Raw genomic sequence first — 23927 nt, forward strand, 5'->3', positions numbered from 1 at the left:
CGGGCAAGAAGGGAGAGAGGCAGTAGGGAAACTGAAGGTCCGCAAGGCCAGAAACACTTTCCACTGATCTCCTCTTGCTCCTTTAAGACCTGATGATGTGTTTAGTTTCACATTCCCATAAATTTTTACAGTTTTTTTTTTTTTTTAATAAAAAGAAAAAAGCCACTTGCTCTCATCAAAAATCGCTAAGAATGAATCGAGGCGTTAGTGGTGCATACCTGTGATCCCAGCACTCTGGGAGACAGAGGTGGGCCGATGTTTGTGAGTTTGAGGCCAGCCTGGTCTACCAAGTGTGTACAGGACAGCCAAGGCTACTTGGAGAAACCCTGTCTCAAAAAAAAAAAAAAAAAAAAAAAAAAAAGGCACTAAGAAATTAACCACATCAGCAGCAAATGGTGAAATGGAGCATGGTCCCTTGCCTGATCCCAGAGGTCACACCCCAGGAAGCTAGGCCTGGGGCCGAGCACTCAGAGCCTCGCCTCTCCGTCTGCTCACTAAACACTGTATTTCCTGGCACACATTTCAACTGACTCTGAAGTTGCCTGCCACCACCAGAGGGTCGGATCAGGGCTTGGCAGCCTCTGCGGCCTGCCTTGTCCCCTCAGTGCCCACAGGGAGGGGCTCTAAAGCGCAGTGGAAGGCAGGGGAGGGGGGAGCACAGCCTCCTACCTCAGTGTCCTCCTAAATGTCACCCCACATGAGACAGCGCATACTGGGGACCGTCTCTGCCTGTCACCTAGGCTGGACTGTACTTCTGCTAGCCCGGGAAGGAGGGACTGAGCAGGACCAGCAGGGGGACAGGCGTGCGTGTCCACAGTCTATGACCTTGATACCAGCACCCCCTTCGGGAGGCCGAGGCCACTGGCAAGGGTCACCAGGAATCCGAGAGCTTCCCATTTTAAAGACAAGAGTCTCACTACATAGCCTAGACTGGCCTCGACCTTTCAGCCCTCTGCCTCCACATCTCTCATGCTGGCATCATAGGTCTGTGCCACCATGCCTAGCTGAACTTCACTTTTGTTGTTGTTGTTTTGAGTCAGGGATCTCACACTGTGTAGCTCTGGCTGTCCTGGAACTCACTCCGTAGACCAGGCTGAAGTCTCAAACTCACGGAGATCCTCCTGCCTCGGCCTCCCTGAGGGGGCTGGGACCACAGGCGTTCCCCACCCACCACGGTGCCCAGCTTGAACTCCTTGTTTTTATGCAGGCTTTGGGCGTGTTTGCTGGAAAAGAATTCTCACTGAAACAGGGGCGTCGGAGACCCTGCCCGGCCCAGCCTTGAAGCTGGCTTCTCTCCAGGCCTCTCCAGCCTTCCTGCAGCGGGCTGCCGTTGCCCACACCAGGCCCCACCCCCAGCCCACCCCACCTCACATCCCACCCCCATCTCGGAACCCTTCTCACCTGGGGATGGTGAACAGCGTGGCTTGGGATGTGATGTCCCAGATCTTGATGCTCTTGTCTATGGAGACAGAAGCCACCTTCTGGCTGTCAGGGTCAAAGCAGCACGCTGTGATGGATCTTTTGTGATGATCTACGTACAAGCAAAGTGACAAGTGACCTGGGGGGAAAGATGGGGTGGGGACGACTCTACCACCCAGTGATGCCGGCTGACTGGCCACCCGCAGCCACTTCTATGGGAGAAGACGACCCCGGACAGGTTGGGAGCTGCTTCGTGCAAGAGCCACAAGAGGAGTTCGCAGTGGCTGGAAGGAGCCTCTAAGGCATCAAGGAGGCACTCCTGCAGATGGGATAGAGTGAAGAAGCTGGACATGCAGCTAGGACTTGGAACCACGAGGGATGGGGAGAATAGGGAGTGGTCCGTTAATGGGAAGACCCTAAAAATCAAAGACATGCAGGAAATGCACACACATGTTCAGGAAGGTCACCTAGCAATGCACCATTAATGATACCTCTGGGCTGGGGTGTGGCTCAGTGGTAGAGCCCCTGCCTAGAATCCCCCAGTGAGGGGCTGGGGTGTGGCTCAGGGGTAGAGCCCCTGCCTAGAATCCCCCAGTGAGGGGCAGGGGTGTGGCTCAGTGGTGGAGCCCCTGCCTAGAATCCCCCAGTGAGAGGCTGGGGTGTGGGTAGAGCACCTGCCTGGCATGTGAAAAGACCTGGATTCCATCCTCTCAACACATGCATTCAAAAATAGTAAATACTTCCTAGAAGGAGATGTAACCAGTACAAGCCATCTTTTACTTTACGTATTGACTTTTTTTTTTTTTTTTTTTTAAACAATGAAGAGGCTTTCATTTTGAAATATCTGCAAAGTCATCATATAGGTATGAGGACTAACCTGGAAGAAATCCTGCATGCTTCTCCGTCAGTTTCCCTCCACGTGGCTACATCCTACGTCACCACAGACAGCATAGTGTCACCCAGAAAAGTGCCATGTGCTGACTATGATTTTTATGTTAAGATATAGGTGCAGGGCTTTAAGAGCTCATCTTGCTTGGAAAGAGAGAGAGAATCTTAAGCTCCTCATCCTCCTGCCTCCACCATTCACAAGCTGCAATTCCTGGCTCGTGCTGGGGTCCTGACCCCGGCGGTTTCACCGGAACACCAGATGAAGGTCCCTGCTGATGGGGCTCTGCCGCTCTGCATGGCAAGCCTGGCGACCTCACCTTTGATCTGGACCACGATGGAGATGTTCTCCGGATCCATCAGGCAGATCCCGCAGTCCACGTCCAAGGCCGCCAGCACGTACTTCCCATCAGGAGAGAACTTACAGCATACTACGAAGGTATCAAATCTGACTTTCCACTGGAGGGAGGCGGGGCCCAGAGAGGACAGCGGACCTGCTCAGCAGCCCCTGCCTTTCGGATGTCCCCTCAGACGCCTCCCAACAGACCGACCCTCGCTGTCCCCATATTAAAGGTGGCCAAACCCAGAGCTCGCTTCTGATGGATGGGGCATGGCAGAAGGGACCGTGTGGGGTTGGGTGTGCCGGAGCACATCTGCAATCCCAGCACTTGGGGGGTGGGGGTGGGGCTGATGCAGGACGGTGGCAAGTTCAAAGCCAGCCTGGGCTGCAAGTGAGATCCTATCACAAAAGAGGCAGGGAGGGAGGAAAGGGCCAGAGAAGAAAAAGGAAGGGAAGGGAAAGGAAGAGAGACGCCAGAGAGAAAGAGAGCATAATTGTGGCTTGTTCTTCGTTCTTGGGTCACAGGCTTCGTGAGCGTTGTCTAAGGACACACACGCAGCTCCGTGAGACCCTGGGGACCCACAAGGATGTGAAGAGAAGAAGCCTCCTGCCAACAACTGTGGGAGTCAGCCGTCTTGGAAGGAGCTCCTTCCTCCCCAGCGGGAGGCCCCAAGGCAGCTGCGGCTCCAGATGACATGTCACCTCGACTTAACAGGAGAGTGGAGCCAGAACCCCACTAAGTGAAATGCTGGCTGTTCAGGGCAACCAAGTTTTAGAGCCTTTTGTCAAGAGGCCCTCACTCACTAAGTCATCCCTAACGCTGGCCTCGGTCACCGGGACTTATGCAACAAAAAGGACTTTTTTTTTCCCCCAAAAAAAGGAAGGTACTTGAAATGGGAATGCCAGCCAGAGATAACAGTGGGAAAATTATGACAAAAAAAAAAAAGAAAGAAAGAAGAAAAATATTCAAAGTCAAAAAAGAATCCATGGAAGTCTCTCTCTCTCTCTCCCTGCCACACTGACTAATTCTTTTAAACGTATGACAGCTGGTACATGAGGCAGGGCCTCCTTGAGCCTGTAGGCTGTGAGTTGGCTCAGCTTTCTGGAAAGATTTGAGCTTGGTGTTTTCTATGCTGCTTACCTTAGTAATGGAATCTAGCTGTATACCCTGAAGAGAGATCAAAATCTGTGTGTGTATGTATGTGTGTGTGTGTGTGTGTGTGTGTGTGTGTGTGTGTGCGTGCGCGCATGCGCATGCGCTCTCTCGAGTGCAGAGGATGGGAGATGGCGCAGGAGGTAAGGTATGTGCTGTGAAAACATGCAGACAATAGCTTGAATCCCCGTGAATGCATGTAAGATGGGGCAGCGTGCATCTGTAACCCCAGCTCTCATGGAGAGATGGGAGGAAGAGGCAGGGGGATCCCCAGAAGCTTGAGAGCAGTTAGCGTGGTGTATGCAGAGAGAGAGAGGGAGGGAGAGAAAGAGAGAGAGAGAGAGAGGGAGCAACCCTGTGTCAAGCATGATTGGACATAAGGACCAACATCCAAGGTTTCCTCTGACTGCAAGAGTGCAGCTTGGCACACACGCTCACACACCCTCGCACATACAGACACACACTCAGAGTCACACAGCCACACGCACTCACACACACACACTCACTGACACGTACGCACACACAAAAGCAGGGACGAGGCAGACAATTAACATGACAACAGTTCAGCCTCCACTTAGCATAGTGTGTCAGCGGGGCAGCTGCTACGAGCTGGAAACCCTGCATCGGAGGCTCAGAGCCCACATGGTGGGAGGAGAGAACTGGCTTCCGCAAGCTGCCCTCTGACCTCCACATACATGCCACGGCACGTGCACAGGCTCGAACACAGGCAATCCATAAGACAGCCCTTACTACAGGGACAGCGAGGCTGGGCCTCGCCTGTGTGCTGTGAAGTCCTGCACACTGATTAGCAAGGGTGGCTAAAGCCAGCTGTGCTGGTGCATGCTGTGATCCCAGCCCCTGGAAGGCCGAGGCAGAGAGACCAAGGGTTCTGGGCTAGCCTGGGCTGCAGAGCAAGACAAGACAAAACAAAACCACCCACACCCAGAAGCAAAGGAAAGATACACCAGTATGGGTTTTTGTTTGTTGTTGTTGGTTTGGTTTGGTTTTGGATTTTCAGGACAGGGTTTCTCTGTGTAGCCTTGCCTGTCCTGGACTCCCTTTGTAGACCAGGCTGGCCTCAAACTCACAGTGAACCACCTGGCTCTGCCTTCTTGAGTGCTGGGTGGGATTAAAGGGGTGCGCCACCACGCCCAGCTGGTTTCGTTTTTGTTTTTCGTTTTGTTTTTGTTTCTTTGTTTTTTTCGTGACACACGACTATGTTAATCTATGAATAATCCTTAACCTGTTTACAATGAGTGTGCTGACTTTTGCGCTAAGGAGAAACGTTGAATGTTTGGGGGTTTTTGCTCCTCCTCCTCCTTTTATTTAATGTGAATGTGTGCTTGGCCTCCATGTATGTATGTCCACCGTGTGCATGCGGCCCATGGAGGCCAGCAGAGGGCGTCACATCTCCTCCAACTGGAGTCACAGGAGGTTGTGAGGCGCTGTGTGGGCCCTGGGAACCGGCTCCGGGGCCTCTGCAAGAGCAACAAGGGCTCCAAATTGCTGAACCATCTCTCCAGCCTCCTGGTACTCTTTCTTTTCTTTTCTTTTTTCTTTCTTTCTTTCTTTTAGAGAGAGAGAGAGGATTTCACTGTGTAGCCCAGGCCAGTCTTGAAAATGGGTTGGGATTATAAGTGCGTAACTCCACTGCACCAATTTAGAAAGGTGTGCATTCGGTTTTGGTGTTGTTTTGGTTTGGTTTTTTGGAGACAGGGTCTCACTCTGTAGACCAGGCTGGTCTTCAGCTCACAGAGGTCTGCCTGCCTCTGCCTCCTGGGTGCTGGGGTTAAAGGTGCCTGGCTAGGAAGGCTGCTTTTAAGGAGAGGAGAAGGAGGTGATGAAGACTGGCTAAGAGAGAGCAGCAAGGAAGTTAGCAAGGTGGGGGGTAGCAGGGTTGGGACAGGAGGTGCCAGAGGACCCCCGTGAGAGGCCTAGATTGCCAGGGCTCAGAACCACACAAGGAAGGAGTCCCAGCACCGTTGGGAGAGGCAGATGGCGGCACCATCCTTAACACAGAGACAAGAGATTGGGGAAAGCCGAAAGCCGAAAGCCTTGGCTCATTGGCCACATAGCCTTTGCTCTGCGGCCTCAGCCACACACACGTCCTGTGCCATCGAGTCCCAAGTCCAAGCAGCTCACAGGGGACCCTGGAGTGCCACGCCCAGCTCGCCCTGGGCCTCTTCCTGTGGTTCTGAGAGCAGCCCTTGACCTGCCTGAGGTGTTAGCCTTTTTCGCCCAACTCCCCCGACCCCCAATACATTCCCTCTGCAGATGGAGAATATGCTCTTCCGGGGAGACCTGAGGCTCCTGCCATTGACCCCAACCCCAGGTCCAGCCCCAAAGCCACCGAAGCCCAGGCACGGTCTTGACTGTGACACCCTCCCTGGCGCAGGGCATACGTACCAGAAGCTGACCCGTCTCCATGTCCCAAGCCCTCACCGTCTTATCATAAGATGATGCAATGAGCCTAGAAAAAAAATTGGAACAAACACCGAGTCTTGCCAACACTTACCAGAGCCTGCGGTTCCTAAGGGGATTCTTTCTCCTTTTTATAACTTAGGACCAAGACTGACCTTTCCAAAGACTCCCTGGCGACCACGCTGGGGACCTGTGAATCTCACTGACAACAGTACCAAACAGCACCGATATAGCACTCTGACAAGGATATCTTTCTCACCCTTAAGACCCTTCAAAGTAGCCTTCTATACTTAGGGTTAGGGGAACATCACTTCAGGGGCTGGAGGGATGGTTCGGTGGTTAAGGACACTCACTGCTCTACCAGAGGACCTGAGCTCAGCTCCCAGCACCCACAGGGCGGCTCACAACCACCTATAACTCCATTGCCAGGAGAGCCAACTCTTCTGGCCTCCACACGCATGCAGGCAAAACACGGGCACGTGCAAAATATAAGCAAGTAAAAAGCATCAGTCTTTGTCCAGGGGAAATGCTTTCCTGGACAGCTTGCTGTCTGCTTTCATGCATGCAGAGACACGTATAAGACATCCTGCTGTGGTTTGGCTTTGACGCTGTTTTCCAAGAGGCTCATAGTTTGGAGGCCTAGTTGCCAGCCAGGGGTTCCGGCGAGGGGGCTCCCTGAGGGGGGTCCCTGAGGGTCTGTCTTTTCTCATGCTAATCCTCTGATAGAATCATGCTCCGAGGACGCTCTTGGGAGGTGATGGCAGCTAGAACGTGGGATGGGATACAGGGAGTGACCCCGGAGGTCGAGTCTTTGATAGGTAGGCCCCTCCCTGGACTAGTCCTGGGTCTCTGCTTCCGGGCTGCCCTGAAGGGAGTGGCATTGCCACGCTGCACCCCCTTGCCGTGACCTTATGTTCCTTCCGCCACCGGCCAGAAACAGTCAGGTCGCCTGGCAAACCCAGAGCCAGAGCAAATCTTTCTTCCCTGAGGGTCTGTCCCAGTGACAAGGCTTCTGACTAACATAAGTAGCTTTGTCTACTCGGGTAGCAGATGGCAAAGATTTTCATATATATATGTATACCCATGAAGTCTGAACTCCACACTTCTATCGTCCTTCGGGAGCCCGGAGCCTCTGCTCATCTGCCAAAGGCCCATCCTCTGTTGGCGTGAATGGCCTTAAGCAAATAAACTGAGCCTGAAGCCCCTGGCCTCATGTGTGTGCCCTTGCCTCCCCAGCCCTAAGCTTCCCCAGACGGCAGCTCCAGCTCAGGCATCCTCCTACTCTCCAGTTTCCCTGGGAAATGAGGGCCCAGGACCTGGAGCGGTGGCTCCGAGGTTAGGAGCACCTGCTGCTCTCACAGAGGACCAGGGTTTAGTCCTGTGTCCACGCCATGGCGCACAGCCGTCCAGTTCCCGGAGATCTGGCGCCCTCTCCTGGCCTCCACAGCACCAGGCATGCCTTCAGGGCGCTTAAATTACAGGCATCGCACTTAAATACATGCAGGGAAAACACTCATCCGAATAAAATAAAAATAAATCTTAACAAAAACTAAGGAGAGTGCCGGCTAAGGAGAGTGTCAACGAGCTGGAGTTATCTGAAAGGAAAGAACCTCAGTTGAGAAAATGCCTCCATAAAATTGGGTTGTAGAGCTGGGCTCGGTGGCACACACCTTTAATCCCAGCAGAGGCAGCGGATCTCTGTGAGTTCAAGGCCAGCCTGGTCTACAAATTGAGTCCAATACAGCCAGGGCTACCCAGAGAAACCCTGTCTCAGAAAAACATCAACAACAACAAAAAAAAGGGCTGTAGGTCATTTTCTTAATTAGTGATTGGTGAGGGCGTTCCCAGCCCATGGGTGGGTGGGTTCATCCCTGAGCTAGGGTCCTGGATTCTCTAAGAAAGCAGGCTGAGCGAGCCATGGGGAGCAAGCCAGCAAGCAGCACCCCTCCACGGCCTCTGCATCAGCCCCTGCCTGCAGGTTCCTGCCCTGCTTGAGTTCCTGTCCAAGCTTCCTTCAATGGTGAACAGTGATGTGGAAGTGTGAGCCGAATGAACCCTTCTCTCCCCAGCTTGCTTGACCCTTACTGAGACAAGGGCCCAGACTAGATCCCTGAGGTCCGGGGCAGTCGCCACGGGCTATATGTGACCACAGAAGAGATGTTTTGTGAGAAAAACCCAAGCATGTGTCTGTCTCAGCACCTTGGAGGAACTGTGGCAGGAGGCCTGCGGCACATTTGAGGCAGGAGGCCTGAGGCACGTTTGAGGCAGGCTGGGCGTACACAGTAAGCTGTGGGCCTGGCTGTTCTCAAACGAGGAGGAGGAGGAAAAAAACAGTAGAAGAAGGAAGGAAAGAAAACTTCAGACAGGGTTCTTCACTACAGTAAGCGTGCTATTTTAAGCAACTTAGACTTTGAGAATGTGGTTACACTGTTACACCCACTTGACTCTCAGAGTGCAGGGGAACACTGAGGCCCATTCAGGGGAGCACGGTTGTATATTTGCTTAAACAAACAAACAAAAACCTGTCAGGGTCCCACGGGTTCTGGGGCCTGCCTGCTGACCCTGACTTTTCCCAAGCAGTATAAAAGAGGGCAGACGTCACCTTCTGCTGTCAGCCGAGGTGCTGCATTCTAAAACAGGAGCCTTGGGTTGTGGCTTAAATTCGGAAAGCACGTATCCTTCAGCCGCATCCTCAAATCAATGGGGGAGAGCAGAGGAGAGACAGCGGTCAAGGCTTGCGTCTGAAAGCCACGCACTCGGCTCAGCAGTGGTTCCTAGCCTGCCCACAGCCAAGTTCTGGCTGCGGCCTTCCAACGGCCCAAGCATCTACAACTCCAGTTCCAGGGGACCCGACCCCCTCTTCCGGCCTCTGTGCGCGCCAGGCACGCACGGGGTGCAGCTACAGCGCTCACGTACTTTTTTGTACCCCCCCCCCCCCGCCGTAGTGATAGTGACGGTGGACAGCCGCAAAGAACAGGGGGGGGGGGGGGGGGGTGGGGGGGGGGGGCGCAAAGTCCAGTCTGAGGGCTCAGCATCCCCAGCGGGACAGCAAATTGCTGTTCCCCAGAAAGGCCTGCCGGAGCCCAGGACCTGAGAGCTGGGGGGGGGGGGGGGCAGTTGCGTGGACACTCCTCCTAGTTTGCACCGGAATCCTGGGAAGGTTGTTTGCACCGGAATCCTGGGAAGGTTGTTTGCACAAGCTGTGAAGGTGTGGTTGGCTGAAGCGTCTCCTGTGATTCACCTGGCTAGTGTGCAAATGAGAGCCAGCTGTCGGCTTACCAGCGGCCCTTAGGAACCTGGTGGCCCCAGGCCGGCCGTGACTGCTGTTCAGCGCACGCAACTGCTCTAGAGAAAAACAGGCTCCACGGCCTCCCAGGCTGGGTTGAGCCGACTGCGCGTTCTATAGTGCCACCAGGTGGCCAAAAGAGGGCACAGCAGCCACAGACAGGGCTCCAAGCAGCTCTCTTTGGAGACCTTGAAGAAGCCAACGCCTGTGATGTGGGATTTTGAAGGGCAAAATACTGATAGGGTTTTGATTAATTTTCTAGGAAGTTAAAAATTTTTTTTCTTTTCGCGTTCAGTGTGGGACCTAGCAGGGCCTTGTGCACGGAAGACAGATGCTCTTCCCTGACCTACAGCCCCAATACAGGGTCTGAGCTGATCCGCCTGGGCCTTGGCACCCAAAAATGACCAAGACATTCCTCTGAGGCCGTTTGTAGGATCCCGGGGGCTCTCTTCTGTCCCAGTTACCCAAACCAGAAGCTGAACCAGCCTCTTCCACTTCGCCCTCTCCTCAACTCAAGCCAGAAGACAGCAAACCCCAGACTCATCTCTTCAGCCAAGGCCTTGACGGCCAATGTCACCCTCCACCCTAGAGAGGCTGCTTCTCTGCAGCCTCGGCGGAACATCACATCCCTGGTTTCCCCGCCACTGCACGGCCAGGCACTGATCCGCCTGGGACCCGCCTCTCTCCGGCCTCCCACATGCCTTCGGTGAACGCCCGTGGCCTGGATATCGCAGTGTGCTGAAGCCCGATAAGGATTTTTCTATGGGATCTAAAAGCAGGGCACCGGAGAGGTGGCTCGGCGTCCAGGGAACCCCACACGGTGGCTCACGACCATCTGCAGCTCCCGTTCCGGGAAGAACTCTGCTGCCCCCTTCTGGCCTCTGTAGGCGCTGCACACGTGCGGCGCGCAGACAGGACTCCCATGCGCACATTTAAATACATCGTAAGTAAATCTGAACTAAGGGAAATAATAAAGAATGGCTCGGCGACTTCCAAGGAGAGCCCAGGGACAACCCGGGACCCCCCCCCCCCCCACTGCGTCCGGAGCCGCGGGCTGGCGGTCCCCGCCTGCACCGGGCTCTTTCTGAGCACGCGGCCCCGGGCTGGCCTCCTTCGTCTTGCGCTTGCCCAGAAGCGGCGGCCAGCCCAGGGGCTTTGCTGGCCAACCAGTGCCGGCGAACTCCCCATCCCAGGAGCCTAAGAGCCCTGGAGGACCCTCTCGTCCGGCCACCTACCCACAGCTTCACGGAGCAGTCGTAGGAGCCGCTGACAATCCGCGTGTCATCCATGCAAAACTGGCAGGAGCTCACGATGCGTTCGTGCCCGGCCAGAATTTTATATGGGACCTAAAGGACGGGAGCAACCAGTTTAACAGTGTCGCGGGGCCCAAGGGCCACATGCAAAACCAACAGCGTTTATAAACACGGCTCCCACCACACCGAAAGCAGCCGCGTAAAATGCGCACCTTGAAAATAATGAAACCCCGGGGCTGGAGAGACGGCTCAGTGGTGAAGAGCGCCGGCTGTGCTTTCAAATGGACCCGAGTTCAATTCCCAGCACCCACAAGCCAGCTCACAACCGTCTGCCTGTCTGCAATTACAGTTGCAGGAGCTCTGACACCCTCACAGCAGACGCACGCACGTGAAGGCAGAACACCAACGTAATAAAATAAAAAGTTAAAAAAAAAAAAAAACGTGTTGAAAGGAACTGAAGATGACCTAAATAAGTGGAAAGGCAGCCCACGAGCGCAGACTTAGCAAAGCTAAGAGAGCAGAGCTCCCTAAAGTGACCTACAAATTCAGATTTCAATACCACCTTCTCAGATTCCAAGATGTGTGATGTCTTTGTAGAAACTGACAAGCTGGGCTTTTTCTATGTGCTTTTCTTTCTTTCCTTCTCTCTTTCTTGTTTTTTGTTGTTGTTGTTGTTGTTTTTGTTTTTTGTTTGTTTGTTTAGTTTGTTTTCTTGTTTTTTGAAACAGTTTTTCTATAACAGCCCTGGCTCTTTTGTGGAACTCACCTGGTAGACCAGGCTGGCCTGGAACTCACAGAGATCTGTCCACCCGTATTTACATGTACTTTTAATTTTCACTGTGTGCTTTCGTACATGTATGCCATGGGTGTGTCAGTGCACTATGAGGCCGGAGGACGGCACCGCATGCCCTGCATGTGGATTTCGAGGTGGTGTGGGCCACCCACCATGGGAACTGAACTCGGGTCCTCTGGAAGAACAGCGCAGGCTCTTAGCCACTGAGCCCTCTCTGCAGTGAAGCTGCCAAGCTGACCTTAAAGCTTTTGTGAAAACTCAAGAAGACCCAAACTGTGGGTGGGTGAGATGGCTCAGCAGGCAAAGGCGCTTGCCACCAAGCCTGGGGACCTGGGTTCAATCCCTGGGACCCACAGTAGTGGAAGGAAAGCACCAACTTAACAAATTGTCCTCTAACCTCCAGACACATGCCATTGTGTGTGTGCAGATACACACACACACACATAAAGTGAGGGAAAAGATCCCAGTTTCCAAAACAGTCTTTAAGAAAGACAGTGATGGAGGGCTCACATTCTCCGGGATAATGATAGCATAAAGATAAAACTGTTCCTATACCTCAATGAAATACAATTGGGACTCAGAGAGAAACACTCAGAGCTGACTAATTTTTATATGAATGCCAAAGCAAAGAGGGCAACAGGCTGGCTCAGGAAAGTCCTTGCCACCCATTCCAATAAGGAGGACCTGTGTCAAATCCCCAGAACCCACAGGGAGAGCCAATGGTCTCTGCCTGTAGTGAACCCCAGCACTGAGGAAGCTGACAGTGAACCCATGGGGCGGCCAGCCAGCCGCCCCATGACTCTGAGCCTAACTGATGGGCTGCTGAGCCCAGGTCCCAGTGAGAGATCTGGTCTCAAAAACAAACAACAAACAAGCAAACAAAACCACCCATGTAGGCCAGGCAGTGGTGGTGCACACTTTTAATCCCAGCACTCGGGAGGCTGAGACAGGTGGATCGCTGTGAGTTCGAGGCCAGCCTGATCTACAGAGTGAGTTCCAGGTCAGCCAGGGCTACCCAGAGACACCCTGTCTCAGAAAAACAAACAAACAAAAACCACCCAGGTAGAGGCTGATGAAAAGCTCAGTGGGCAGAACTGAGCCCGGTGTGAACCTGACTAGCCTGAACCCAATCACTAGGACCAACACGGTGGAAAGAAAGAACCTCCTCCCAAAAAGCATCCTCTGTCGTTCATACGTGTGCATCCCTTCTCCACACACTAAATATAAATAAATAACAACAACAAAAAAAAAAAAAAGCGGCAGAACATGGCTCTTCCCAGTCGCTGCCAGCCGCGTCTCTCTGGCATTGGAAGATGGCCGCTATGCAGATGTAGAGTACGGTACGGCTTCAGTGACTGCACTGGTGTTCCCCGGTAGGTTATCGACTGAGCACCAGTCTCTGATGTTTGTGAGGAGGCTTTTAGCTGTTTAGGTACCCTGTATCACCTCTTTGAGAGGAATGTTTCCAGAACGTGCTTATGGGGCAAGCTGTCTGGATGATCTTTGTGTCAAGATTCTGAAAAGAGATAAAAATTGTCCCGGTTCCTCACAGTTCCTCACAGTTAGTGAAGTGGATGCTAGGATGCTTTGCGGAAGAAGTATCTCAGGATGATCCTTCTAGCTGTGTACGCCAATCCAGAAGGTCCTCGGACAGTTTCAGGGCGTCACCAGTTTAAGTTCAAGTACACCAAAAATGGACCAATCATGGACTTTGTAAGCAAAAATCAAAACAATAAATCTAGTACGACATCTGCTGGCACCAAGAAAGCAAGTGTTCTCCTCATTCAGAAGATTTATGTCCTAACGCAAAACCTAGGACCTTTGCCTAATGATGTTTGTCTGACCATGAAACTTTTTTACTATGATGAAGTTACACCCCCAAGATTACCAACCTCCAGGTTTTAAGGATGGTGACTGTGAAGGAGTAATATTTAACGGAGATCCTACTTACTTAAATGTGGGAGAAGTCCCGACACCTTTTCACACCTTGAGATTAAAAGTGACCACTGAGAACGAACGAATGGAAAATATTGATTCAACAATACTAACATCAAAACAATCAAAAATACCATTTCGAAAAATTCTCATGGACAAAGATGATGGAGATCGTAACAATTTTGACATTAAAACTAAAATGGATGAACAGAAAGAAATCTCAGAAGCTTCTAAAATCAAAGAACAAAGTTTAGATTGTAAGGAAGAAGAAATTATGCAGTTAAAAAAAAAACGTAAGTCCTTCAGTTTCTCATAGTCAAGTTGAACAGTTAGTCGGTGAGACATCTGAACTTAATGTGTCTGAAAGCAAAACAAGATGCAGAAAGATCTTCCAGAGTAAAATGGCAAATGGAAATCTACAAGGACAAACTTCTAAAGAAAATTGGGAGAGAAGTCTTCGTCAACTCGGGGAAACAGTCCTTCCTCACTGGGAATCTTCTCACCAGAGACAGTGCTGAAAATGAAAAGTCAGTGAACCAGAGGAACATATCTAAAAGTTTTTCTTCTCATGCAGATTTGCAGTTCTCAACATTCAAAAAGACGCTGTATTAGTTGAAGGTGTGCTTTCTGTAACTCTGAAAATTACAGTTTTCACTCTAGTGAAAGTTTTAGCTATTGTGTTTACCTGAGCTAACTCCAAGGGAACTTTTGACTAAACAAAACTACAAATGTCATTGACCTGTGCTCATTATCCACTGACTACAAGCTGCCTTCCATTTTAAAGAGAGGTTCTTTCAAAACTATGCATCAACTTTTAAGGCCCTCTAAAGCCATTTCTGGAATGTGTGTTCTGGCATTAAAATTTTGTAAGGACTCGCTTTTTACTTTGGTTAAAACATTTAATTGGTGCCATTAAAATAATTTTTGTTGGGGCTGGAGAGGTGGCTCAGTGGTTAAGAGCACTGTCTGCTCTTCCAAAGGACCCGGGTTCAATTCCCAGCACCCACATGGCAGCTCACAACTGTTTTAACGCCAGTGCTAAGGGATTTGAAAGCCTCACATCAATGCACATAAAATAAAAAATAAATTAAAAAAATAATTTTTGTTAAAACATTAAAAAAAAATCCAAGGTGGATGGAGGTTGGGGAATGACACTCAGGTTGATCTCTGGCACTTAAGTGCACACACACACACACACACACACACACACACACACACACACAAATGCTAGTACCCATGACACACACACAAATTCTAGCACACATCACACATACACACGAATGCTAGTAGATGTCATACACACACACACACACACACACACACACACACACACACACACACAGAGTGGAATAAGCTCTTTAAGCACATTTGTCTGGGAAAACTAGTCACTTACACACAGGAAAACAAGGCCAGATACCTACCTCACACCACCTATAGAAACGAAATAAAAGTGGATCAAAGGCTTAAAATGTTAAGTATTGAAACTCTGAGGCTCTAGAAGAAAGCTACACAGAGAAACCCTGTCTTAAAAAAAACCTAAATAAATAAATAAATGCCCTATCTGATATGTTGGATACCAGGCCTTGTGCACAGTAGGCAAGCCAACTACCAACAAGTGTGCCAAGGACCTAAGTAGATGTTTCTCCAAAGATATCCCAGTGGTTGGCTGGTAGGTAACGTGAGGAGGCTCTCAGCATCATTAGTCGCTAGGGAGACACAAATCAGAGCCTCGGAGCGGTATCATGGCACACACTGGGATGGTTTCAGAAGTGTGGGCGAGGCTGTGGGCAGCTTAGGGCCATGCACACTGCTGGTGGGAAAGTAATTTCAGAGAACAGTTGGCAGTTCTTTAAAAAGTTAAACACGGGGACCGGTTCGTTAAGAATGCTTCTTGCACTGGGCACAGAGGCACACGCCTGTGATCCCAGAACCCGGGAGGCAGAGGCTGGCGGATCTCTGTGAGTCTTAGGACAGCCTGGTCTACAGAGTTGAGTTCCACTACAGCCAGGGCTACACAGTGAGACCATCTGAAAAAAAAAAAAATCAAAACAAACAGGGGAGCGGTGGGGGGCACTGAAGAGATGGCTCTGCGGTTAAGAGCACTGGCTGCTCTTGCAGAGGGCAGGAGTTCAATTCCCAGCACCCAGATGGCAGCTCACAACAGACTGTAATTCCAGTTCCAGGGGATGTGCCAGCCTCACACAGATGTATGTGCAGGCAAAACACCAATGTACATTAAATAAAATAAGTTTAAAAAGTAGTGTTTCTTGCTCTCCTAGATGACCGAAGTTTAATTCCCAGCGCACACATTGGGTAGCTCACAACTGCTTGTGAAGGGATCTGATGCCCTATGCAGCTCCTGTCAGGTATCTGCAGTCACTTGGCAAATACTGACACACATGTAGACATTAATAAAGATAATTTTTTTTTAAGTTAAACATACAGGGGCTGGAGAGATAGCTCAGTGGCTAAAAGCACTGGCTGCTCTTGCAGAGGATCAGTTCCCAGCACCCACACGGTGGTTCACAACCACCTGTAACTCCCATTCCAGGGTTCAGACGCCCTCTGTGGCTTCTGCGGGCTCTGCCACACACGGCACATAGACATGTATGCAGTCAAACACTCATACACACACAAAAAAAAAAAAATAAAGCAAAATAAATTCAAAGTCAAACATGGGAGTCAACATGTAAGCCAGCCATTTTACATTCAGGTATACCCCCCCTCTCGGAAAATTAAAACAGCCACACAAAAGCACGTGCACATGCCCAGAACAGACTCCTCAGTACAGCTGTCCACCGGCTGACACGGGACTATGTAAAAGGGACCAGTATTTGGCAATTTGAAGGGTAGTGAAGTACTGACGGAAATTCCAATGTGGGTGAACCGTGAAAGCATCGCGCTGAGGGAAAGAAGCCCCCTCCGACCCTTGCACACATAGGATTTGATCCTATTGCTATCCTGAAGAACAGATCAGAAAGCAGGAAAGGTACCTTCCCGGAGTTAGGAGGGTGGTTTATAAGGAAATGACTGAATGAGGGGAGGTCAAGATGAAAACAACCTTTCCTTTACCCTGTTCCTCCCACAGCTAGGAATCGCAGGGTAGGGACGTGCCAGGACGCAGGGTGCTGAGTGGAAGAAGCATGAAAGAAGGGAGGGAAGCAGACAAAAGGGTTTGCTCTCTGCTTCCAGGAAGGCGCGGATGGATGAGGTCGGGGATGGATGAAGTCGGGCGCGCAAAGCTGCAGGGGACTCCGGGATATCAAAGGGAGCGTGGGCCTGGTTACCAGGCGTAGCCCCAGGCGTCGCGGCACACCAGGGGGCAGCTGCTTGGCTGCGCGTGGGAAGGTGCGGAGTGGACGCAGGGTCTCCGGTGGCTGGGGAGGCCAGCGGGGTCCTCTGAGCTTGGTGGGTGGTTCTGACCTTGGAGAGAACCTGCTGGTCGCCACAGAATCTCATCACTGGCGTTTTGGAGTGCCTCTGGTGGGACGGGTGCTCCGACTCTATGAGCAAAGGGTCGCAGGCGGCCAGAATCTGGTCCCGACGGATATCAGGGAAGGAGATCTTGAATCGGTTCACCGCTCGCAGCAGGGTGACCCAGGGCATCCTGTCGGGTCGCACACTGCTAAAGATGGAGGACGAACCGACCGTGTCCTTAACCGAACTCCCCAGCTCGCTGTCGATGGAAGCCTTCCTTGTTCTAACTGGAGCCCTCCTGTCCTCGCCAACATTGCCCTTCCTGGACTTAGGAGACTTCTTCCTCCCGTCTTGGGCAAGATCCCACTGGGCCTCTTCTGAGTCTTTCCTCATCTGGGCAGAAAGTTTCCTAGTTTCCCCTGAGCCCTTCTTGCGCTCTGCAGAACCTCTGCTGGCAACCCCCAAGGCTTTCCGGGAGTCTGGTGGTGAGGCCATCTTGGAGCCTGCCCTGGGGGAACGGTGGCACCTCGTGCCCACGCCCGTGCCCTGAGCCCTTCCGGCCCACGCGCTGCACTGGGTTCCCCCATTTACCTGCCCCCTTCCTGAGTCGGGAGGCTTCCGGCAGGATTGCCCCTTTCCAGGAGAGAGAGAGAGAGAGAGAGAGAGAGAGAGAGAGAGAGAGAAAGAGAGAGAGAGAGAGCGCCAGGAGAGGAGCCCAACACAGAAACGATCTCTGGCATTTTGGGCACGTGAGGAAGGAGACTTCTGCGGTGCAAAACTAGAGGCCTCAGTCTTGTGCCCTCTGGATCCTGGCTCCCGTCACAGATCAGTGTCTGTCCTTTGCCTGGGGAGACGCTCACAGCCCACCCAGTTTGGGTCTGGTAGTTAGTTGACTGACAAGTGGTCCGTAAGTGAAGGCGTCTGTGCCAGCACTGTTAAAACGTGGTGGATCACTACGAAGTCCTGGGCGTCCTCACCGGAGGACTTTAAAGAGGCGTGGGGGAAACAGGCGCTTAAATGGCACCCAGACAAAAATCCTGAAAATACAGAAGCAGCAGAGCAGAAATTCGAACAAGTAGCCTAGGCGCATGAGGTGTTACCGGATACTAAGAAGCCAAAAGGCGGGACATCCTTGACAAGTGTGGCAGAGATTGGATGCTGGTGGTGGAGGAGGTGGGAGTCGTTTGACAGGCCCCTTGAGTATGGCTTCACACTCTGGAAGCCAGATGCTGTCTTCAGGGGATTTTCTGGAGGAAGAGACCCATTGTCATTTGGCTTCATTGAAGACCCACTGGATGACTTTTTTGGGAACGGAAGGGGTCCCGGAGGAACTAGAAGCCGAGGTACCGGCTCGTTTTTCTCTGCCTTCAGTGGATTTCCTGCTTCTGATAGAGGCTTCAGTTCCTTGGAGTCAGTAGGTCATGCGGGTCTTCATTCTCTTCAGCGTCATTTGGCGGCAGTGGAACGGGCAACTTCAAATCATTATCAACTTCAACTAAGATAGTTAATGGCAAAAAAAAAAAAAAAAAAAAAAAAAAAAAAAAAAAAAAAAAAAAAAACCACAGAGAGAATTGTGGAGAATGGTCAAGAAATACTGGAAGTTGAAGAAGACAGAGTCCTTGACAATGAACAGTAAGGAACACCTGCTACCTTTGGATAACAAGTAATTTAACTGAAATGTGTGACTGTAACAAGCACCAGTTGAGGAATAACAGGAACTTTTTTTTTTTTTTAAGATTTCAAACGAACTCAACTTTCTATGTAACTACCTAAAGTATTTATAAAACAGCTCAATCTATTTGTCATAGATATCTGAGTTTGTTGCTGGAACCATAAAATAGGTCCTTTTTCTTTCTTTCTTCTTGTGTGTGTGTGTGTGTGTGTTTGTATGTGTGTCTTTACAATTGTAGTGATCTCTGTACGCGCTTTGCTTTAAACACAACGTAATCTGAGGTGAGCAATGCTAGGGTAAAATTGTTTAACACCAGCATGGATCCACTGTGTTGAATGTGAGTAGTGTCAGCCTGCTGTGACATTAACATTGCCAGATGACCCTTCTACAGGAATATTTCAATTTTATTTTCAGTATTTAGTGACAAAAGCTATGACTGCATCAATGGTAATACACTTCTGGTTAAGTGTAAATTAAGGATGCTTTCTAGTTGTGCATGGATGCTGGTAATTTTCTCAGTCTGACAATTGTTTAAACATGCAATGTCAAGCTTAGGTTTAAAAAAGTTGGTAACTGGGGTCTTTTGTCATTTGCTTTTAAAAAAAAAAGAAAATGTGAATGTGTTTGGTGTATTCTTTCATGAAAAATAAATAAACAGATACATAGATAGATAAATAGAAATTATTTTATAGCAGGAATTTACATATAAATACAATCTGTACAATGTGTGGACATCCATGATGGAGGAGACGCCAGACTGAGACAGGCCAGGCCAGGGCTCCATTACTGCTTCCTTAGGGGGAGACACTTGAGTCTGTAGAAGAAAACAGGAGAGAGAGTGAGAGAAGGGAATGAGACACACTGAAAGGCAGATGGCCCCGCTGTGCCACGCCCCGAGCCCTTGGCCCAGGCTGGCCTCACAAGCAGCACGCCCTCCCACCATTCCCCAAGTGCTGGGGTTACAAGTGAACCCTCCTGGCCTCAGTCCTCATCTTCTAAGATCAGTGATAACCTTCTTTACATTATGTGTGTGTGTGTGTGTGTGTGTGTGTGTGTGTGTGTGTGTGTACACATGTGAGAAAGGGTGTTCTCAGAGTCCGAGGAGGGTGACATGCCCCTAGCACTGGAGTCAGAGGCAGCAATGAGCTGCCTGCTGTGGGTGCTGGGAACAAAGCGAGGGTCCTCTGTAAGAGCAGTACTGCTGGCCCATCTCTCCAGCTCCTTACTCTTTATTTGGAAAGGAAAGCTTGTTCACTTCGGGGCCTGAGGCGTTGGTCATTCTGAAATCTCAACTTCATAATACATTTAAGTAGGTGCTGGCCACAGTGGTGCACAATTGTAATCCCAGCACTCAGGAGGCTGAGACAGGAAGATCACAAGTTCCAGGCCAGGATGGGCTAGACATCAAGACCTTATCACAAAAAGACAGAAAAGAGGGAAGAGACAACTACAAAGGACATCATGGGCACTGGACTCAGAGTGGGGCTTCACGCGAAGAAGACAATCAAGAACAGAACAGGCAGCCCTCCATGTTTCATTTGCATAAAGGAACACTGCACAGCCAAGGACAACCAGCTACTGTTGCCTAGGTAACACCAAAGCATCTCCTAAGCCAGGCGCTGAGAGCTCATGTAAGATAATTCCATTAGGGCTTGGGGAGATAGCTCAGTGGTACAGCGTCAGCATGCACGCTAGCTGCAGAAAAAAGGGGGAAAAGCACACACGACTGAATTAAACATGATTTCTTTAAACAAAACTAAAATCTAACGGGAGCTGGGTGGGCCTGGCTGTGCACACTGATAATCCTAGTAATCAGAGGGCTGACGAAGGATTGCGAGCTCAAGGCCAGCCTGGGCAAAAGAAGAACGGTGGCAAGATGGCTCAGAAGGTGAGAACACTTCTTCCCAGGCCTGGTCACCTGAGCTTGCTCTCCAGAAGCCACACGAAGGGGCAGAGCGGTCCCACAGAAGTGCTCTCTGGTGGGACACTGTGGGAGGCCTTAGGTCATCAGGGGATGCTCCTTTGTTCTAAAGCAGACAGTGTGACCCCAGCCTCTTCCTCTTCGCTCTGCTCCACAAACCTACCATGGCGAATACCCTCATCCCAGGCCCAAATCAACACGGACATCTGAGCATGGACTGGACCCTCTAAACTGAGTCCAAGGGTGCCTTTTCTCCTAAGTTGCTTATCTTGGGTTAATTGAGCAATTAATTAATTAATTAATTATCTTGGGTTAGGGAAATTGAGCGTACAGGCGCACTTAGAGCTGAAGGCCTAAGCACCAACAGGGCTTACTGCACACACTTCCTGTCAGGTTCCATCCCTTGTTTCTGTCTGCTTAGCTTTTTGTCAGTTTGCTTGTTTTTTGAGATAAGAGCTCAAGTAGCTCAGGCTGACCTCAAACTTGCTATATGGGTCAAGAGGACTTTGAACTCCTGACCCTCCTGCCTTCACCTCTCAAGCGCTGGGACTTCAGGTGTGCACCACCAAACCCTTCATGTTTTACCTAAGTTTTCCCTGTGAGTCAGCACACGGCCACTGCCTGTGTTTTCTGCCTGCCCTGCCCTATCACACTCTCCTGATGGACACGGAGGGCTTCCATCTGTGTGACCCACCAAGCGGCAGCCCTGGTCCAGAGTGATGACACCAGAACTGTGGCTTACAACAGCAATCCTAGAATCTAGAGGAATCGCCATGGCTTTCAGGCCAGCCTGGGCTACCTGGTGGACTCCAGGTCAGCCCGGCTTAGAGGGAGACCTACCTCAAAATAAAGAAAGAGGACGACACCAGCTGTGAGCGGGGTTAGTAAGTGGGAGTATTGGTTAATTTTCACTGTTAACTTGACTGGATTTGCAATCACCTAGGGGATGCAGCCTTGGCCTTCTGTGAGGGTATTCCTAGAGTCATTTAACTGACAAGATTCACCCTGAATGGGGGTGGCCAAAGGGACAGCCTTCACTTCTGCGACCCGATCCACCCACGTGTGGTTACCAGGCGGCCAGCCTCGATGACTGGACCATCAGACTGTGAGCCGGAACAAGCCCTTCCTTCCTCAGTCTGCTGTCAGTCATTTTATCACAGCATAAGAAAGGTAACAGAAGCCGCATCTTTAATCCCAGCACTGGGGAGGCAGAGGCAGGCCTGAGTGTCTTTGCGTCTGTGTCTGTGTGTCTGAGGCCAGCCTGGTGCACAAAGTGAGTCTGGGACAGCCAGGGCTACACAGAGAAACCTTGTCTCAAAAAACAAAAAAACAACAAAAAAAGAAAAGCAACAGAAACTGCTACCAAGGAGTGGCGCTCCTGGCCACTGGGTTCACAGGTCTTGAGAACTGGTTTGTGGGAGGAATATGGAAAAGTTCAGGGCTGCAAGCTAGAGAAAACCGACAAGGCTGTAAGTAGAGCTTTGGAGACCATTCTGGTGGGTGCAGAAGCCCCGAATGCAAACAGAAAGGCAGGGACTGTGCTCCTAGGGGCCGCGCACGTTACAGTCTGAAAAAGGGGGCGGGGAGGGGCTGGAGAGGTGGCTCAGGAGTTAGGAGCGCGTGCTACTCTTGCAGGGGACGCAGGTTCAGGCTGCGGTGCTGGCACAGCAGCTCACAAACACCGTGACTCTAGCTCCAAGGGACCAGCGGCGCTCCGGGCCTCTGTGAGCGCTGCAAGCACATGCTACACGGATACACAGCAGGCAAACGCTCACGCGTGTAAGGTCCATCAATCTTAAGACGTATGTATTAGAAATGCACAGCAATGTGTATACCACGTATGCAAAATAAGTGCATGCATGTATGACTGCAGTGTATATGGTTGCATGTGTTTATATGACCGTTTACATGATTATGTGTGCATGTGTATCCATGCATACGATTACATGTGTGTACATGACTGACTGCATAGTTTATAAGATTGTGTATGATCACTTGTATGTATATAATTGTGTGCGCATGCGTGTGTGTGTGTGAGCGTGTGTGCATGTGGGGGGGTACAGAAGTCTTGAAAGCTAATAAAGAGACTGAGGGAGGAGGTCAGTGTAGAGAAGGAGGCTTTTCCTCTCTGCTTTTTGGAAACACGGTACTGCACCAAGTGCCTCACACTTGAGAGCCTCCTGCCTCAGTCTCCCAAGAGCGGGGCGACGGGAGAGCGCCACCTGCCCTAGCCAATGTCTCCTTTCTGAAGCTGCGCTCGAAGCAGAGGGACTGACTGTTGAACAAGCCAGCCCTCCCCCGGGGCCTACCGTCTCAGCAGCTCCTGGGGGGACAGGTCTGCCGCCCCCCCTTCATCGCTCCCGCTCTCGCTGCTGTCCGTGCTCTCAGAACTGCTGCTCTTTTCTGATTTCTTATTCTTTTGCTTACTTTTGTGTTTGTGCTTCTTGTGTTTCTTTTTCTAGGAAAAAAGAAAATAAAAATAAGAGTTAGAAAGGGAGGGAAACAAACAGGTGCTGAGCAGGGGCTGGGGAGGACCTCGGACGGTGAAGATCTTGCTGACCAGGCTCAAGGCGTATAAAACAGGAGTGGTGGCACAGGCCTTCTGCCCCACCCCAGCAGCAACAAGCTCTGGGTTTGCTGAGAGATCCTGTCACAAAAACAAGGTGAAGGGGCCAGGCGTAGAAGCATGTACCTTTGTTGTTGTTTTGTTTTTGTTTTTCGAGACAGGGTTTCTCTGTGTAGCCTACACTGTCCTGGAACTCACTCTGTAGACCAAGCCGGCCTCGAACTCGGAGATCCACCTGCCACCACCTCCCTAAGTGCTGGGATTACAGGCGTGTGCCAGCACACCTGGCAGTAGCATGTACCTTTAATTCCAGTACTGAGAAAACAGAGACAGGTGGACCTCTGTTAAGTTCAAGGCCAGGGGCTGGAGAGATGGCTCAGAGGTTAAGAGCACTTCCAGAGGTTAAGACCTCTTCCAGTAGGCCCTGAGTTCAATTCCCAGCCACCACACGGTGGCTCACAACCATCTATAGTGAGATCTGATGCCCTCTTCTGGCGTTCAGGTGTACATGTGGGCAAAACATTGTATACATAATAAAATAAATAAATCTTTTTAAAAAAAGGTCAAGGCCAGCCTGGTCTACAGAGTGAATTTTAGGATAGCCAGGCAGGGCTATACTGAAAGACCATGTCTCAAAAATACAAAAACAACAAACTTTAAAAACAAACAGAGGTGTAAAATGACTGAGAACAATGCTTGATATTGATCTCCGGCCTCCATATACACATCAAGCAAAATACATACACAGCTAACCCAGGAGTAGGGGGCATAACTTATCAGTAGAGCACCTGCCTAGACTTCCCCAGTGAGGAGTTGGGAGTGTGGCTCAGTGGTAGAGCCCCTGCCTAGAATCCCCCAGTGAGGGG

The 23927-nt window shown here is 50.8% G+C and overlaps 2 protein-coding genes and 1 pseudogene across 2 annotated transcripts in view; 1 reads left to right on the forward strand and 2 right to left on the reverse strand.

The window, feature by feature from the left end:
- The window catches only part of Wdr88 (WD repeat domain 88), a 32225-nt gene extending 14828 nt beyond the window's left edge, over nt 1-17397 (reverse strand). Inside the window, exons 1-6 of the mRNA XM_055594702.1 lie at nt 16909-17397; nt 10740-10850; nt 8821-8909; nt 6204-6267; nt 2625-2763; nt 1402-1531 (exon numbers count right to left, since the gene is read on the reverse strand). Coding sequence (XP_055450677.1) covers nt 1402-1531; nt 2625-2763; nt 6204-6267; nt 8821-8909; nt 10740-10850; nt 16909-17397 — 1022 coding nt within the window. The remainder of the gene's footprint in view (nt 1-1401; nt 1532-2624; nt 2764-6203; nt 6268-8820; nt 8910-10739; nt 10851-16908) is intronic.
- A 444-nt stretch (nt 17398-17841) lies between these two features.
- LOC129667207 (dnaJ homolog subfamily B member 6-like) lies at nt 17842-18569 on the forward strand (annotated as a pseudogene).
- A 672-nt stretch (nt 18570-19241) lies between these two features.
- Nucleotides 19242-23927, reverse strand: part of Gpatch1 (G-patch domain containing 1) — a 41228-nt gene continuing 36542 nt past the window's right edge. Inside the window, exons 19-20 of the mRNA XM_055594908.1 lie at nt 22805-22953; nt 19242-19388 (exon numbers count right to left, since the gene is read on the reverse strand). Coding sequence (XP_055450883.1) covers nt 19358-19388; nt 22805-22953 — 180 coding nt within the window. The 3' untranslated portion in view covers nt 19242-19357. The remainder of the gene's footprint in view (nt 19389-22804; nt 22954-23927) is intronic.

The sequence above is a fragment of the Psammomys obesus genome, unplaced genomic scaffold, assembly GCF_907164565.1.
Source record: "Psammomys obesus unplaced genomic scaffold, mPsaObe1.curated_primary_1811, whole genome shotgun sequence".
Lineage (NCBI taxonomy): Eukaryota > Metazoa > Chordata > Mammalia > Rodentia > Muridae > Psammomys > Psammomys obesus.